The 16,727-nt window shown below is 39.3% G+C and overlaps 1 protein-coding gene across 1 annotated transcript in view; it reads right to left on the reverse strand.

Moving 5' to 3' along the window:
- FBXO28 (F-box protein 28) overlaps positions 1 to 16,437 on the reverse strand; it is a 37,867-nt gene extending 21,430 nt beyond the window's left edge. Inside the window, exon 1 of the mRNA XM_083379479.1 lies at positions 16,199 to 16,437. Coding sequence (XP_083235605.1) covers positions 16,199 to 16,417 — 219 coding nt within the window. The 5' untranslated portion in view covers positions 16,418 to 16,437. The remainder of the gene's footprint in view (positions 1 to 16,198) is intronic.
- Between the last annotated feature and the right edge of the window lie 290 nt (positions 16,438 to 16,727).

Genomic DNA, 16,727 nt, shown 5'->3' on the forward strand with positions numbered 1-16,727 from the left:
AGGCAACCTCGGCTCTTTTATGACTCATGGACTTCAACTCCCAGAATTCCTGAGTCAGCTGACTCAGGAATTCTGGGAGTTGAAGTCCATGAGTCATAAAAGAGCCGAGGTTGCCTACCCCTGCACTAAGCAGAAGATCAAAAGATCGGATAGCCGGCCTTCCAAAGCAAATAAAGTGGCTTTTAAAATTGCAATCAGCTTGTAGTGTCCTCAAATCAGATATGAAAAATTGGTTAACATTAATAGCAAGTTTTTAGTTGCACAATCACATCAGTCTCAAAGCAAAGCAAGATTCTGGAAAAGTATACAACTAGTGGCTAGCTGTTCTGTCCCTCTTGAGCAGCACCGATACACCTCACTAAATACAGTTCAAATATTGGACGAAATCCTGAAGTAAAAAAATGTATTCTTTGGTAGTCCTTTCCTCACTTTGCTGTAACACACACAGCTTCTGATTTACAACTATAAAACAGTTTTCTAATATTATTTTTCTGAAACCTAGAAACTGGGATTCAAACTATTGAGATTTCAAGATATCTGAAATATATGCTCAAGTACAAATACACAGTATTGTGCTTTCTTCATTATTATAATTATAATTATTATAATTATTATAATTATTATAATTATTATAATTATTATAATTATTATTATTATTATTTATTTTCAATAACAACAGAGGTAACTGGAAAGTAAAAGGGAGCCAGTTTGGACTAGTGGGATCAGACTACAAAGTGGGAGACTCAAGTCCCACCTTAGCTATGAAAGCCAGCAGGATGACTTTGAGCCAGTCATTTAGTCTCAACTCAACCCACCTCACAGGGTTGCTGTTGTAGGGAAAATAGGAGGAAGAAAGTGTATTGGATATGTTCATCGCTTTATTTGTAAAAATAATGGTGGAATACAGATAAATATCTATAAAAATAAATATAAGGCAGCTACGGTATTATAAATAGAATCTTGCTTCTTCCTTGGAATTCTACTTTAATGATGCTCTGAATCAACTTAGAATTATTAAATACAATACAACAATGTGATTGATCCTACAAACATGTAGCATATTTTTTTTATATCAGTACCTAAATGAAGTGTACAAACTTCTCCAAGTTTGATTTTAATATCCAGGAATGTAAAACACTTTCCAGTACTGCTACACTTACAAATACAGTTATTAATACAGACAGAAAAAAATGCAATCATCTACTATTCACAATCATTTTAGAAGTAATAATGCAACTACCAGTAGTTCAAGATATACCCAAGGAAATTAAATATAAAAACTTCCAGATGAATGTATTTTAACGAACATAACAGGATAGCCATCTTTTTATGGCAATATTGAACAAGATAACAAGATATTATAACAAGATAACAAGATATTATATTGAAGTCTTTTGACACGAATGCACAAAATTGTAGTGTTAGACTGACATCTAGTGGTAAAGCAGAACCAGGCAGCCATAGCTCAACATCAGCTGGAGGTTGGATAGAAACAAAATGGGTTGAGAAAGAAGATCAATGCTATTTAATTCACACACTAAAAATCACTAAAATCATTCAAAATGCATAAAATGGTTCTTTGAAGGAAGGCAAAAGGAGATTATTAGCAAAGTAGTGCAACAGACTATATGCAAGACTCAACCAAAATTAAATTCTAGCCATAATTCTACTCCAGAAAAATACTCTATATAAAATATCCGAAATCTGGAACCAGTGAAGTGGATCTACAAAAATTACCTCTTCTTAATATCAAATAAATGGTTTATATTATATTTTATGCTTTATATCTAAATATCAGATATATAAATGGTTAGTGAATGTAATCAACTGTTAGAGGATGAGAAGAGAGGTTAGATTTGTTGATGTTAAACTATTCAGAATAGTAAATACTGTCACAAAATTTCTACTCTTTGCTGTAGAATTACATGGTATTACTCATAATGTCAGTGCAGTAAAATACTTTAAATATAGCTTTATTTTTCATTACGATAGATTGACATTTTCTATGTTTCATGTTGACCAGAACTTTGCACATCAGATAAAGAGAACTGTAATGTTGCAAAAACTGAAGAATTTTGCTGCAGTCTTTTGTTATCAGATATGCCATAGCGTTACCATCCCACTTCTTATAATTCCTATCAAAATGCTTAATGCATGAACCAATTTAATACATGCTGAGTGAATTACAATCCATAAAGTTTAATTGCTTTCTGTTATGTTCCCACACATCAAACATGCCTTGGCTTTTTGTTAAATTCACGAGCACTTCTGCCTATATGTCACTATATTCTACCCACATCATCTGCAACTTTAATACAGAATTGTTTTACTGGAATGTCTTATCTACTTTGATATTTATATTTCAGAATTCAAAAATAATATAACAGAATAAAGACAAAGGCTATAACTATTCTTTCAGAAAGCTACTTCAAAAAGCATACTAACATATTCAAAGAAATTCTTTTTGGATCAATTAAAGCAGCTGCAACATTTTCCAGGCTTTTCGGGGTGCTTCACTGTCTGTGCAATGTGTTTGCATAGGCACATCCCTTCATTGACACAGATAGTCCTTGACTTACAACCAGAATCGAGCCCAAAATTTCTGTTACTATGCAAGGCAGTTAAGTGATTTTTGCTCCATTTTATGACCTGTTTTACCTCATCTGTTAAGTGAATTGCAGTTGTTAAATGAATCATGCCACCATTAAGCAAATTTGGTTTCCCCCACTGACTTTGCTTGTTGGAAGATGGCTGGGAAGGTTAAAAATGGTGATCACATGACCCAGGATAGTACAACTGTCATAAATACATGCCAGTTGCCAAGAGCTCAAATTTTGATCACATGACCCTGGGGATGCAGCAACAGTCATAAGTGTGAAAATTGGCTATTAAGTCACTTTGTAACTTTGAAAGTAACTAAATGAATGGTTGTAAGTTGAGGACTGCCTGTACACATCCCAATGTGTTCCAGAGGACCTCTTTTAAAGAATTTGCATAGCCCTAATAAAGATTATCAAACAATGGCCTTTGTTTACAATTTTTTTAAAAAAGACTTTCATGGAATTACTTTATTGCTAGCATTTACTGGCCTAAAGAAGTATATATCAGAACAAATTACCAAACTATCTGAAGCTAAGGTGTATCATTCATTAGCGGAAATATAATGAAATAAATAGCGGCACAAAAATACAATAAGTACAGTATTTATAAAATAATAAAATTTAGCAGAACTTAAGTTATTACTGCCTGATGTTATAGTGGCACACATGCAAAGATCACCTTTTAAGGACTGAATTTATTAGGAACAGACACTGGTTATCTATAAATGGAAGTTAAATGGCAGTTGTCTTCTGATTAATATATGAATATCTCCAGGCTACGGCCAAATAAAGACAAACCGTGGATTTGATGTTACAGAAATTTTTTTACATTATTATGGAACTTGGATCTTTCTTTCCATTATATATAATTATCTTTTTATTTTAACTTTCACAAACAATCTTCCTCCTGACCTCCCATCTTCCTTCCTTGTATGCCTAAACAGATAATACTGTAATTTCAAGGAAATTTTGCTTTTCTTAGATTTTTGGATAATATCTAATGTATTATTTTTGTTCCTTTGTCAGTTTTTATTCCTGGCATCTGTCCAGACAAATCCCTGCAATTTCCTTGGCAAGATTTTTCAGAAGTGGTTTACCATTGCTACTTTCTTTTTTTAAAATAATATTTTTGTTAATTTTCTAATTTTACATTTAGGTATTTAAAATCCCCTTCATGGATTACTGCCTTGTCGTGGCGAAGGGGCTTGCGTAATTCAATGAAGCTATGAGCTATGCCGTGCAGGGCCACCCAAGACGGACAGGTCATAGCTGAGAGTTCTGACAAAACGTGATCCACTGGAGAAGGAAATGGCAACCCACTCCAGTATCTTTGCCATGAAAACCCTATGGACAGTACCAAAAGGCAAAACGATATGATGCTGGAAGATGAGCCCCTCAGGTCGGAAGGCGTCCAATATGCTACTGGGGAAGAACAGAGGGCTAGTACTAGTAGCGCCAGAAAGAATGAAGCGACTGGGCCAAAGCCGAAAGGACGCTCAGCTGTGGATGTGTCTGGTGGTGAAAGGAAAGTCCGATGCTGTAAAGATTTTTTCTCCATAGGAACCTGGAATGTAAGATCCATGAATCAAGGAAAGCTGGACGTGGTCAAACAAGAGATGTCAAGACTGAACATCGACATCTTAGGTATTAGCGAACTAAAATGGACAGGAATGGGTGAATTTAATTCAGATGACCATCAGGTATACTACTGCGGGCAAGAATCCCTCAGAAGAAATGGAGTAGCCTTCATAGTCAATAAAAGAGTAGGAAAATCAATACTGGGATACAATCCTCAAAATGACAGAATGATCTCAGTTCGAATCCAAGGGAAACCATTCAATATCACAGTAGTCCAAGTCTATGCCCCAACCACCAGTGCTGAAGAGGATGAAATTGACCGGTTCTATGAAGCCCTACAGCACCTTATAGAACTAACACCAAAAAATGATGTCCTTATCATCATGGGGGATTGGAATGCTAAAGTAGGAAGCCAAAAGATAACTGGAATAACAGGCAAGTTTGGCCTTGGAGTACAAAATGAAGCAGGGCACAGGCTGATAGAATTTTGTCAAGAGAATACGATGGTCATAGCAAACACTCTTTTCCAACAACCCAAGAGACGGCTCTACACATGGACATCACCAGACGGTCAACACAGAAATCAGATTGACTATATGCTCTGCAGCCAAAGATGGAGAAGCTCTATACAGTCGGTAAAAACAAGACCAGGAGCTGACTGTGGCTCAGACCATGAGCTTCTCCTTGCAAAGTTTAGGCTTAAACTGAAGAAAGTAGGGAAAAGCGCTAGGCCACTCAGGTATGAATTAAATCATATCCCTGTTGAATATACAGTAGAGGTGACAAATAGATTTAAGGAATTAGATCTGATAGACAGAGTGCCTGAAGAACTATGGACAGAGGTTCGCGACATTGTACAACAGGTAGCAACCAAAACCATCCCAAAGAAAAAGAAATGCAAGAAAGCAAAATGGCTGTCTGAGGAAGCTTTGCAAATAGCTGAGGAAAGGAGGAAAGCAAAAGGCAAGGGAGAAAAACAAAGATATGCCCAATTGAATGCAGAATTCCAGAGAATAGCTAGAAGAGATAAGAATGCCTTCTTAAATGAACAGTGCAAAGAAATAGAAGAAAACAATAGAATAGGGAGGACCAGAGATCTTTTCAAGAAAATTGGAGAGATGAAGGGAACATTCCATGCAAAAATGGGCACGATAAAGGACCAAAATGGCAGGGACCTAACAGAGGCAGAAGAGATTAAGAAGAGGTGGCAAAATTACACAGAAGAACTATACAAGAATGAGCTTAACGTCCCTGATAATCACAATGAGGTGGTCACTGACCTCGAGCCAGACATCTTAGAATGTGAAGTGAAGTGGGCCTTAGAAAAGCTGAGCAACAACAAAGCTAGTGGAGGTGACAGTATTCCAGCTGAGCTATTCAAAATCTTAAAAGACAGTGCAGTAAAAGTGCTACACTCAATTTGCCAGCAAATTTGGAAAACTCAACAGTGGCCACAGGATTGGAAAAGATCAGTTTACATTCCAATTCCAAAGAAAGGCAGTGCCAAAGAATGTTCAAACTATCGCACCATTGCACTCATTTCTCATGCTAGTAAAGTCATGCTTAAAATCCTACAAGCTAGACTTCAGCAGTATGTGGATCGAGAACTACCAGAAGTACAGGCAGGATTTCGAAGAGGCAGAGGAACTAGAGATCAAATTGCCAACATACGCTGGATCATGGAGAAAGCTAGGGAGTTCCAGAAAAACATCTACTTCTGCTTCATTGACTATGCTAAAGCCTTTGATTGTGTGGATCATAACAAACTGTGGCAAGTTCTTAAAGAGATGGGAGTACACAGACCATCTTATTTGTCTCTTGAGAAACCTATATGCGGGTCAAGAAGCAACAGTGAGAACTGGACACGGAACCACTGATTGGTTCAAAATTGGGAAAGGAGTCCGGCAAGGCTGTATACTGTCGCCCTGCCTATTTAACTTATATGCAGAGCACATCATGAGAAAGGCAGGGCTAGATGAATCAAAAGTTGGAATTAAGATTGCTGGAAGAAATATCAACAACCTAAGATACGCAGATGATACCACTCTAATGGCAGAAAGTGAAGAAGAACTAAAGAGCCTCTTGTTGCGGGTGAAGAAGGAGAGTGCAAAAGTTGGGTTGAAACTTAACATTAAGAAAACCAAGATCATGGCATCTGGCCCTCTCAATTCCTGGCAAATAGATGGGGAAGAAATGGAGGTAGTGACAGATTTTGTTTTCCTGGGCTCCAAGATCACTGCAGATGGGGACTGTAGCCAAGAAATTAAAAGACGCTTGCTCCTGGGAAGGAAAGCCATGGCAAATCTAGACAGCACACTAAAAAGCAGAGACATTACCCTGTCAACAAAAGTGCGTATAGTCAAGGCTATGGTCTTCCCAGTTGCAATGTATAGCAGTGAAAGTTGGACCATAAGAAAGGCTGAGCGCCAAAGAATTGAGGCCTTTGAACTGTGGTGCTGGAGAAGACTCCTGCGAGTCCCTTGGACTGCAAGGCGATCAAACCGGTCAGTCCTAGAGGAGATCAATCCTGACTGCTCTTTAGAAGGCCAGATCTTGAAGCTAAAACTCAAATACTTTGGCCACCTAATGAGAAAGAAGGACTCACTGGAGAAGAGCCTAATGCTGGGAAAGATCGAGGGCAATAGAAGAAGGGGACGACAGAGAATGAGGTGGCTGGATGGAGTCACTGAAGCAGTAGGCGTGAGCTTAAATGGACTCCAGAAAATGGTGGAAGACAGGAAGGCCTGGAGGAACGTTGTCCATAGGGTCGCGATGAGTCGGACACGACTTCGCAGCTAACAACAACAACAATTTAAAAAGCAACGTGGTGGCTGGGTTAATCAATAGTTCAGTAACATACAAAAACCTTTAGTACAAATCTCAAACTACAACCTCAAATATTTCCTCTCTTTTTCCCTTAATATCTACTATCTCATATTTAAGCTAATACAGTTCTTATTATATCAACTAAATAAAAATATCATTATTACATTTATCAATAAATTTTTAGCTTATACGTATCTTAATTATTTTTACATTCAATTTTTACATTCAATCAATGTCCTGTAATTGGTTTTTCCCAATTTTTAGTTTCCCATCAATATTCAAATTTAGGTAAAGGTAAAAGGTAAAGGTTCCCCCGCACACACATGCGTGCTAGTCGTTCCGACTCTAGGGGGCGGTGCTCATCTCCGTTTCAAAGCCGAAGAGCCAGCGCTTGTCCGAGGACGTCTCCGTGGTCATGTGGCCGGCATGACTAGATGCCAAAGGCACACGGAACGCTGTTACCTTCCCACCATAGTGGTCCCTATTTGTCTACTTGCATTTTTATGTGCTTTCGAATTGCTAGGTTGGCAGAAGCTGGGACGAGTAACAGGCGCTCACTCTGCTACGCGGCACTTGGGATTCGACCTGCCAAACTGCCGACCTTCCGATCGACAAGTTCAGCGTCCTAACCCACTGAGCCACCGCGTCCCTTTAACATTTGATATTTATAATTTCCAGGTTTTAGGTAAGCAAAGTTTCCTTTATTTCAATTCATAACAGAATCTAATATTCAAAATACACATCTTATCTATTTGGGTATAATCTTGTTCTATTTCCTAAAGGTTATCTATTTCCCCCCATCTTACATCATCTAATTAATAATACAGTATCCTCTTTAATAAATCAAAGCCTATTGTATATATTATCTGAGTTAATCAATAAATCAAATATATTTATAATTTTTTTCTTTTGGGTCTAATTTTTAAGTATTAAACAAATAGCATCCTTATTTTCAACTAATTTCCAAATGTTTTAAATTTAATGACCAAAATTTCCCTTATCTCAACTTCTCCCTTTGGCCCTCTAATTAGTAATATGAAATCCCCTCTGATAAATGAAATCCCGAATTTTCTTCAGTCTTATTCTGGCTTGCTTTCTTTGCCAACTAGCTTTCCATGTCAACACTTTTAAATAATCAAATAGATCTCCCTCTATTATTATATATATATTATTTGGAATAAGAGAGACCATTTAGTTGCCATTTTTTTGGAAGGGCTAGCCCAGTGATGGCAAACCTTTTAGAAACTGAGTGCCCAAACTGCAACCCAAAACCCACTTATGTATTGTTGGGTGCCGGGTGGGCATGGACAATTGGGTGGGTGTGGCTGCGGTGGTAACGGCAGACTTGGTGGGACTAAAAAGTTGAATCAATCAATTTGCGACATCTTTTTTCCCCGCGAGAAGTTGAAATTGATTGAACCTTTTTTTTCTTTTTTTGCAGAGGCCTAAAGCGAAAAGGGTTTATAAAACCCAGCTGGAGGCCTAGGACTGGGGCGAGGGCACGTGTGCCATAGGTTCACCACCACGGGTCTAGTCTAACGAAGGGTAGCACTAGGGGTGACATGACAGCAGCCTTCCAATATTTGATGGGCTGTCACAGAGAAGAGGGAGTCAACCTATTCTCTAAAGCAGGGCTTTTCAACCGGTGGTATGCATACCACCTGTGGTACATTAGCACGTGGTAGGTGGTACGCAGCCCTGCCCAGCCAAGTGTAGTGGGGGAGGGAACGAGCTATCGCAGGCAAGGACTTACTGTGAGAGAGTCCTCCAGAGCTGCAGAGTGGCTGGGGCGAGGCAAAGGCCCCAGGCTCACTTCCAGCTCATCCCCGGAAGAGAAAGGAGGAGGGGCAGAGACAGGAGAGTCTATAAAAGGAAGAAGTTTGGGCGGCAGAGGGAGAGAGAAAAAAAAGAAGCAGCTTTGGGAGGAGGCAGAGTCAACTCTAGCTGCACCAAAGGGAAAGAAGAAGAAGAAGGAAGGTGGGGGGAGAGGAGAGGAGATCAAGCAGGCCAGCCATGAGCCGATCTACAACTTCTGTGACAACCATGCGTGCTGGCAGCAACAAAGAGGCAAGAAACGCAGTGGGGGAGGGCTCACCCTCCACGAGGAATAAAGAAAGGCAGCAATGAAGAAAGGCAGCATTGGCTTGAGGTGAGGGAGGGAGGGAGATGGAGAGTGGAAGGATACTTATGTCCTTTTGTGACTTTGAAGTTCTGGGATTTGTGCAATGTGGGTTTTGTGTTCTTAAGGAGTGTTTGGCAATTTCTATTTGGCTGGTGGCTGATGTCTCATGTTAGCTTCTATTGCTCTGCTATTGTTAGCTGTAAGTTTTGCTGCAAGGGATTTTGAAGTATTTTTCTCTTAAATGGATTTTGCCTGTAGCATTCCTTTACTTATGAATGGAGTCATTTGGGGAGGCTGCCTTAACCGGCAGCCAATACTTACTACATTTTTTTTCCTTCCTTAAAAGCCGGCTGTGCTCCTTAACTTTCCTTTCTAGCCAGTAGCTAATTCTTAAAGGGGAATGCACCTTTTTAAGCTAGTTCCCTCAATGGCTTGTCTTTTCTGTCTCTGGAGGCTTTTCTTTGTTTGATGAATATATGGAATAGGGGAAATATGGTATGTGTGTGTGTTTCAAATTCTTCCTTCAGAAGAAGATGGGAATAAGAAAGAGGGAGGGAGGGAAGTCCCGCCTTAGCACTTGGCTCCCAACAGCCCTGCCACTGACTTTGCTTGTCAAAAGGTTGCAAAAGGGGATCACATGACCCTGGGACACTGTGACCATCATAAATATGAATCAGTTGCCAAGCATCCAAATATAAATCACATGACCCTAGGCATGCTGCAATGGTCATAAGTGTGGAAAATGGTCATAAGTCATTTCAGTGCAATTGCAACTTTGAACAGGGTTTTTTTTTTTTGGTCATCAGGTTTCTGACACCTTGCTAGGTGATAGTCGAATACTGCCATATCCTAAAAGTGGTACAATTGGTGAAAAGGTTGAAAAGCCCTGCTCTAAAGCACCTGAGGGCAAGACAAGAAGTAACCGATGGAAACTTATCAAGGAGAGAAACAATCTAGAATTAAGGAGAAATTTTCTGTCAGTGAGAACAACTAACCACTGGCTTTGCTCTTGAAGTGGAGGTTTTTAAGAAGAGATTGGACAGCCATTTGTCTGAAATGCTATAGGGTTTCCTGATTGAGCAGAAAGATGGACTAGAAGACCTTCAAAGTCCCTTCCAACTCAGTTTATTTTGTATTCTGTAAATTTTATGTATGTAACTCTTTTAACTATTAAAATGTCAGCCAGTTTCATTTGTAGGCTCTGCTTAACATCTTTGCCAATATCATTTTTGTAACCTATCAATTTTAAATTAATTTCTGAAACAGCATCATTTTGTTACATTCTCTTTTATTTCTTGTTTTAAGCCCATTTTTATTGTGTCAGACAGTCTAAAGCAGGGGTCTCAAACTGCTGGCCGCATCACAAGGAAACCCCGTTGCCAGCAATGGGGAAAAAGCTCCGATACGTCACACTACGTCACATGACGTCTCAGGTTTGACATGTCTGGTCTAAAGACAAGTTCTGGGTACAATGTTGCCAAATATCCTTAAATTCCTCCAGAACTAAAATATATTTCTCCATTCTCTATTAATGGGAATTTTCCTTTAGTTATATTCTTTAATTATTTCTGGCTGCTTCTAGTAACCAGCCTTCAAGGTCTCCTCCTCTCATCCAGAATATTTTCTCAAGAAGAGATGTCATACACTTACACTCAATTGTCATATATATTTAATAAAATTTTAAATAAATTACAGGAAATATTCTTATAACTTTTTCAAAGTCTTGTTTTCAGTCAATCTGGCCTTTCTGTCCATTTAAAAACTTTGCAAAATCACCCTTTTGTAACTTACTTCCAAGTAATAAAAAGAGGTTTTAAGGTGTTTTTTTTAATTTAAACTTACATAAATCTCCTTTCACTGCAGGTTGGAGGAAAATCACCCAGTATAATAAAACCTGTCCTTATAGACATTCTTAATGTCCAAAATGCAATTTATAAGCTGTTTCCAAAAAAAGTGATTAAGAAGGGAAGTGAGCAAACTCAGTGACCTTCTAAAAGGCTCCAAACCATGGCTTGGGCATTCCTGTCCCTCCCAACTCCCAGAGCTCTAAAACCTGTTTGAGATCACTGTTTATGATCCTACTATCTGTAAGGACACCCTCGGTGATTCCAAGTCCTCTCCTTCATTCAGAGAAGAATCTGGGAACCTACTTCCTCCACTGCTTTCACTTTCTACCATGATCATTGCTTACGTTAAAAGTGAAGTTGTCTTAGTCCCCAATTGCTTCCCCAGAAATGGAACACTTTTTTTCTTTCAATATCATTCTAGCGCTGATGATGCTACCTAGTTTGGGTAATGAAATGTTGGCAGGAGAACAAAGGTCAGAGAGCACTAAGAACCCCTTCTTTCAATATTGAGCAGACCACGTTACTTGGAGAATTGAAAGAAATACATGGACACCAATTTAAGATACCCAATCTTTCCTAGACATTTGGTTAGATTAAATTCACTCTTAATCGTAGTGTGTGATTATTCTAGTGAGGGACAAGACTCAATAGTTACTGTGAGTACCACTAAGTAATTTGCTGCTTTTTCGTAACTATTCAGAAACATTCTGCCCAAAATCAAATTCATGTGGTAGATAGTAATTTTGTTTGCTTCCATGTTCTCACTGAAACTATTAAGGCTAATAAAGAATATGGTATCTGGAATTGCTCTCTTTTGTGCTTTACTTACATTTCTGTAAATTGTCAGACACTTTGTTCATCTTATGTGCTTATATTCTGTCTTTCTTCAGAAAAACTGAAGAAATTATCGTCTTCTTCTATTCCTACAGTCAGAAAACTTACAGCTGGACCTTCACTAAGACTGGATCTATATTTACAATAATCAAAGCCATTTTAACAAAAAATCATATAATTACCAAGAACTGCTTTATGCCAGCTTACTTTTGGAAACATATATCAGGGATTTTAAAAAAATATTTAGAAATGAAAGGTTGTTATAACTTATTATCTGTTATGTGTGTCACTGGAGCCCAGCAAAACTGTTAAGAGTAAAACAAAAGACCGCAATTAACAAAGCATGTTCAAAATACACTCCCTTCATTCAAGGCATTATTTGCTCAATTCATGATTTGCTGAAAAAAACCTATGACTGGTGCTTTACAGAGTATGCAAGCAATAAAGTATGATTTATACACTATAGAGCAGGGGTGTCAAACTGCCAGCCCACGGTCCGGATGTGTCACCAGCAAACCACGCCCACCCCATTGCCGGCAATGGGAAGAAAGCTCCCTTAAGTTGTGCAACATCACGTGACATCAAAAGTTTGACAGGTCTGCTATAGAGGCATATAATTAGGCTGCAAAATATTTATAAAATTGGATAAATAACTACATAGTTAATAGACATTGTGGGCTGTTCCCTGACACCAATGGATGACATCGCCAGGGCTCTTTGCCTTGGAAGAGTGAGGAAGATTCTCAGGGATGACTCACACCGGTGTACTATAGAGAGCGTCCTCTCGTATGGTATTGTGGTTTGGTATGCTGGTCTGACAGCCGCGGATAGGAAAGTATTACAGAGGGTAGTGAGCACAGCACAAGACATTGTGGGCTGTTCCCTGACACCACTGGATGACATCGCCAGGGCTCGTTGCCTTGGAAGAGTGAGGAAGATTCTCAGGGATGACTCACACCCTGGACGGTATCTCTTTACTCTCCTACCATCCGGTAGGAGATATAGGAATATAGCCAGCTGTACCAACAGGCTGAAAAATAGCTTTTATCCGTGGGCTGTTAGGCTTTTAAATGGGACATAATCTTATGCAGAATTGACTTGGGAGGCCGGTGTGTGGTGTAGTTGGTTCACATGGTGTGGTAGGATGGAGGGTTTGTTGTCACTGTGTGTTGGGGGGAGAGAGCACGGGGGGGGAGGCTCAGCTAATCTCAATGTACACATGTTGTACTTTGACAATAAAGGATGATTATTATTATTATTATTATTGTTGTTGTTGTTGTTGTTGTTACCTAAATTTCTTTTTTTATTTGCATCACTACTTGCACGTCCATGGCTATCAAGTGTTCTTCAAACACCATTCAGCTACAATATGTACTTTTAATGATAATATAAACTTAATGTTTCACTTTCATTTAAGAAGTGCATGAATTGTTAAATTTAGAAAAATAACTACTCAAGCAAATGTTAGAAAGGGAAAAGTAAATTCTTAAAGAGGATCTCAAGAACATTTGTTTTCTTAAGGAGAGATATAAAATTTTAAACACTTTATTCAATAGATCTGTTTTAAAGTATGATAGAAGATAGGATACCAAAATAATTTATCTCAGTATCTTCTAGCCCACGGGTGTCAAACTCGTCACGTGACGTGTTGCGACGTATCAAACTTTTTTTGCATTGCCGGAGCTGGTGTGGGCGCGGCCTCCGCATGATGCAACCGGCCCATGGGCCAGCAGTTTGACACCCCTTTTCTAGCCAAAGTATTAGTCAGGTTCAGGTATACTACTAAACTATGATTTTAATCATGCTTTGGCTACATTGTAACCAAAGACTCAGTTCAGACATTATCTTAGTCAAAACCAAGCAAACCACAGTAAGGCTTAGTGTAAATTATACTTCTAGCCACTATTATCATAAATCAAATTATGGTCTACTCTGAAAATGTATTTCACATATTATACGTCTTGTACTGCATTAAACATTTATCATGCTAAATTATTACTGTGTATGATTACTTTCTCTTCCAGATACTGATGTTGGAAAAATACCTAACCCAGAATTTTCATGCAAATTGCTAGGTACAATGAAAATAGGTTGAGTGTGTTTGGTTGCTTAGCTACATCTGTTTGATGTCTGCAACACATAAATACTTTGGCAAATCAAAAGAATTGACTTTTTATTTTACAGAGACCCAATGTAACTTTCTTATACTGTAATGCTTTCACAGTGTACACAGCCTAATTTTAAATATCATAATGATCAATGGAACACAATATTTTGTTAGTTTTTTCAAAGCAAGGATCAAGCTACATCGATTCTAATAATATCAAGTCTGCAATCCCAAAGTAAATTACCGGAAAAGAAACCTCAATAAATGCAGCTAAACTTGCTTCTGAAAGAAAAATGCATAAGACTGGGCTGCAATAAGTCTCGACTTCAATACTGATCAGACAGATGCAGCACAAAAGCAGTGCTGCACATTTTCTTTTATAAGCCATTGTTCTAACCAGGAGACATTTTGTGTGGTTCCTAAGATATCTAAACATGTGTCTATTTTTAAAGAGCTGCAGTCTGCTTGATGCAGAGGTAAGAGACAATGAAACCTGCAAGGTGGAAATAGAATTTATAACTGGATAAATTTTCTCAGCTCTAACACTGGTTAATTCCTTATTCTTCTGAGCACATGCCACACATGTTCTAACAAAACAGACAAAATTCTGTGGTTAATAATAAACTGTCACAAAATACTGAATAGCCTTGGCAGCAAAAGCAAGAATAATTTATTTTTAAAACTGAACTATGTGATTCTCCACACAGAAGTATCTTGCATGCATTTCCTACTCTCAGATAAGTCAGCACTGATCTGTTTGCATATTTGACTTTTAACATAAATTGCACACAGGATTAGACAGTTGGTCCTTTGGTTGTAAGAACAAATCCATATTCGTTACAGTAATATAAAGAAAAAATGTTCTGTACTTTCTGCTTGTGTTGGTGCATACAATAAGGAAATTGTCTCTAGAATCTTTCCCATATAGAGGCCTGCAAGTTTTAGACAATAACCTCCACCAATCCCGGCCACATTCTATGGGATGATAGAGGCTGCAGCCCCATGTATTGAAAGTTTTATGACCATCCTAAACTAGTCATCAGATTCCATTTTTTCAGAAAACATTTACAGGAAGAGCAAACTACAATCATTTTCAGCAGTGCTATTTTTTCACTTTTTGTTGCCCTATTTATAAAAATAAAAAATATAAAAAATAATAGATATAACTAATGATAAAGCCATATATAATATGCCCTGTAATAAGACATACAAGCACAGTAATTTAAGATGAAATTTATATATGACTATTAGATTATGTTCCCACTTAAATTATATTCAAGCATATTTTATCTTAATTCTTGTTCTTGTATCAAAACACTTAAAATATACAACAAAGACATTTCTACTTTTCTACACATTTCTCTCCCTTTTCATTAATCCCATACATCTTCTGCATCTGGAGAATGTGAGTTCTTCAGAATATGGATCTTTATCATGTTCCTAATGGTTGTAAAGCATATGCTTATTACTTTAAAAGTCATACGAGTCCCAAATATATAGTATATTACCCATACATTTCCTGTACACAGCTAGAGAAAATAAATTCTGAATGAGGAAATCTAATCCGGGCAGAGAGAAGCAGTTTTGAAACTGCTACATGGTGAAGACCTGAGAAAGTAGCATTTTTAAAGCAAGTCAAAAGAAGTGGGTGGAGAAGAGGATGGATGCCAGTGCGACAGGAGCCCAAAATAAGATGGGAGAATCTGAGGGGTACCTTTCCGTCATAAAGGGGTTGCATCATGTGATCCTCAAATCGGGGGTCCCTTCTCCTAAAAAGCACACTAGACCAGGGGGTCTTCAAACTTGGCCCTTTTATGACTTGTGGACTTCAACTCCCAGAATTCCTCAGCCAGCTTTGCTGGCTGAGGAATTCTGGGAGTTGAAGTCCACAAGTCATAAAAGGGCCAAGTTTGAAGACCCCTGGCACTAGACCTTTTCATTCCAAGCAAGGCTTCAATAAAGAAGCCCTAAAGGTCATCCACTCCCGACTCCAACTTCGGCATTTCTCCCCTCTTGTATTTGATCCCAGGGCATTTCCAATTAAAACAAAACCAGCCAAGAAGCTAATCTTTTGAGAGTTTAGGGAAAAGCAAGCTTTTACACCTCGCTTCGGTTTTGCCCTTAAGAGGAAATACTTGCGATCCGCAATCGGGGTCGGGAAGGTGGGCGACAGAAAGGCGCTGGTCTACGTCCTCCCCAAATCTCTACCCAGCCAAGACCGAGCGTCTCCTCTTCGCCGGCCCTCCTTCGAGCCCCACCGCCACTCAGCCCCCCCCCCCCTCACCAAACGGAGCTGGCTGGTCTCGTCGTAGGAAAGGAAGCCGAGGATGCTCTCGATGGCCACAATGGGCAGCCCCACCAGCGTGTTGCTCTGCGGGAGCTGCTCCAGGGACGGCGCTTCCCCCCGGGGCTGCGGCAGAGGAGGTGGGGAGAGCCGCGCCGAATCCATGGCGCCTCCTTCCCCTTCCGACAGGAGCCGCTCAGCCGCTACAACTGCCGCCATCTTGGGGCCTATTTCCTTCCTCGGCTCCGGGAGGGGGCACTTCCTGTGGCAAACGTTACCGCCTCCTTCTTCGGCGAGACGCTTAAAGAGACAGAGTGCTGCAGCTTCTGGGCCGAATTTGTTCAGGCTTTGGAATTCCGCAGTCTCCGCTTTAAACTGCTAGACTTCTCGGCAAGCCCGTTCCAGGCACCTTTCGGCTACGGGTGGTTGTCGAAGTGTTCCAACTTGCAGGAATATGCCGCCAGCACAATTTCTCTTTCTGTTTCACTTGTTGACTGGCACAGGGATGCCGGCGGTTGAAAGCTTGGGA

The sequence above is a fragment of the Vipera ursinii genome, assembly GCF_947247035.1.
Source record: "Vipera ursinii genome assembly, chromosome: 1".
In the NCBI taxonomy this organism is placed as follows: Eukaryota; Metazoa; Chordata; class Lepidosauria; order Squamata; family Viperidae; genus Vipera; species Vipera ursinii.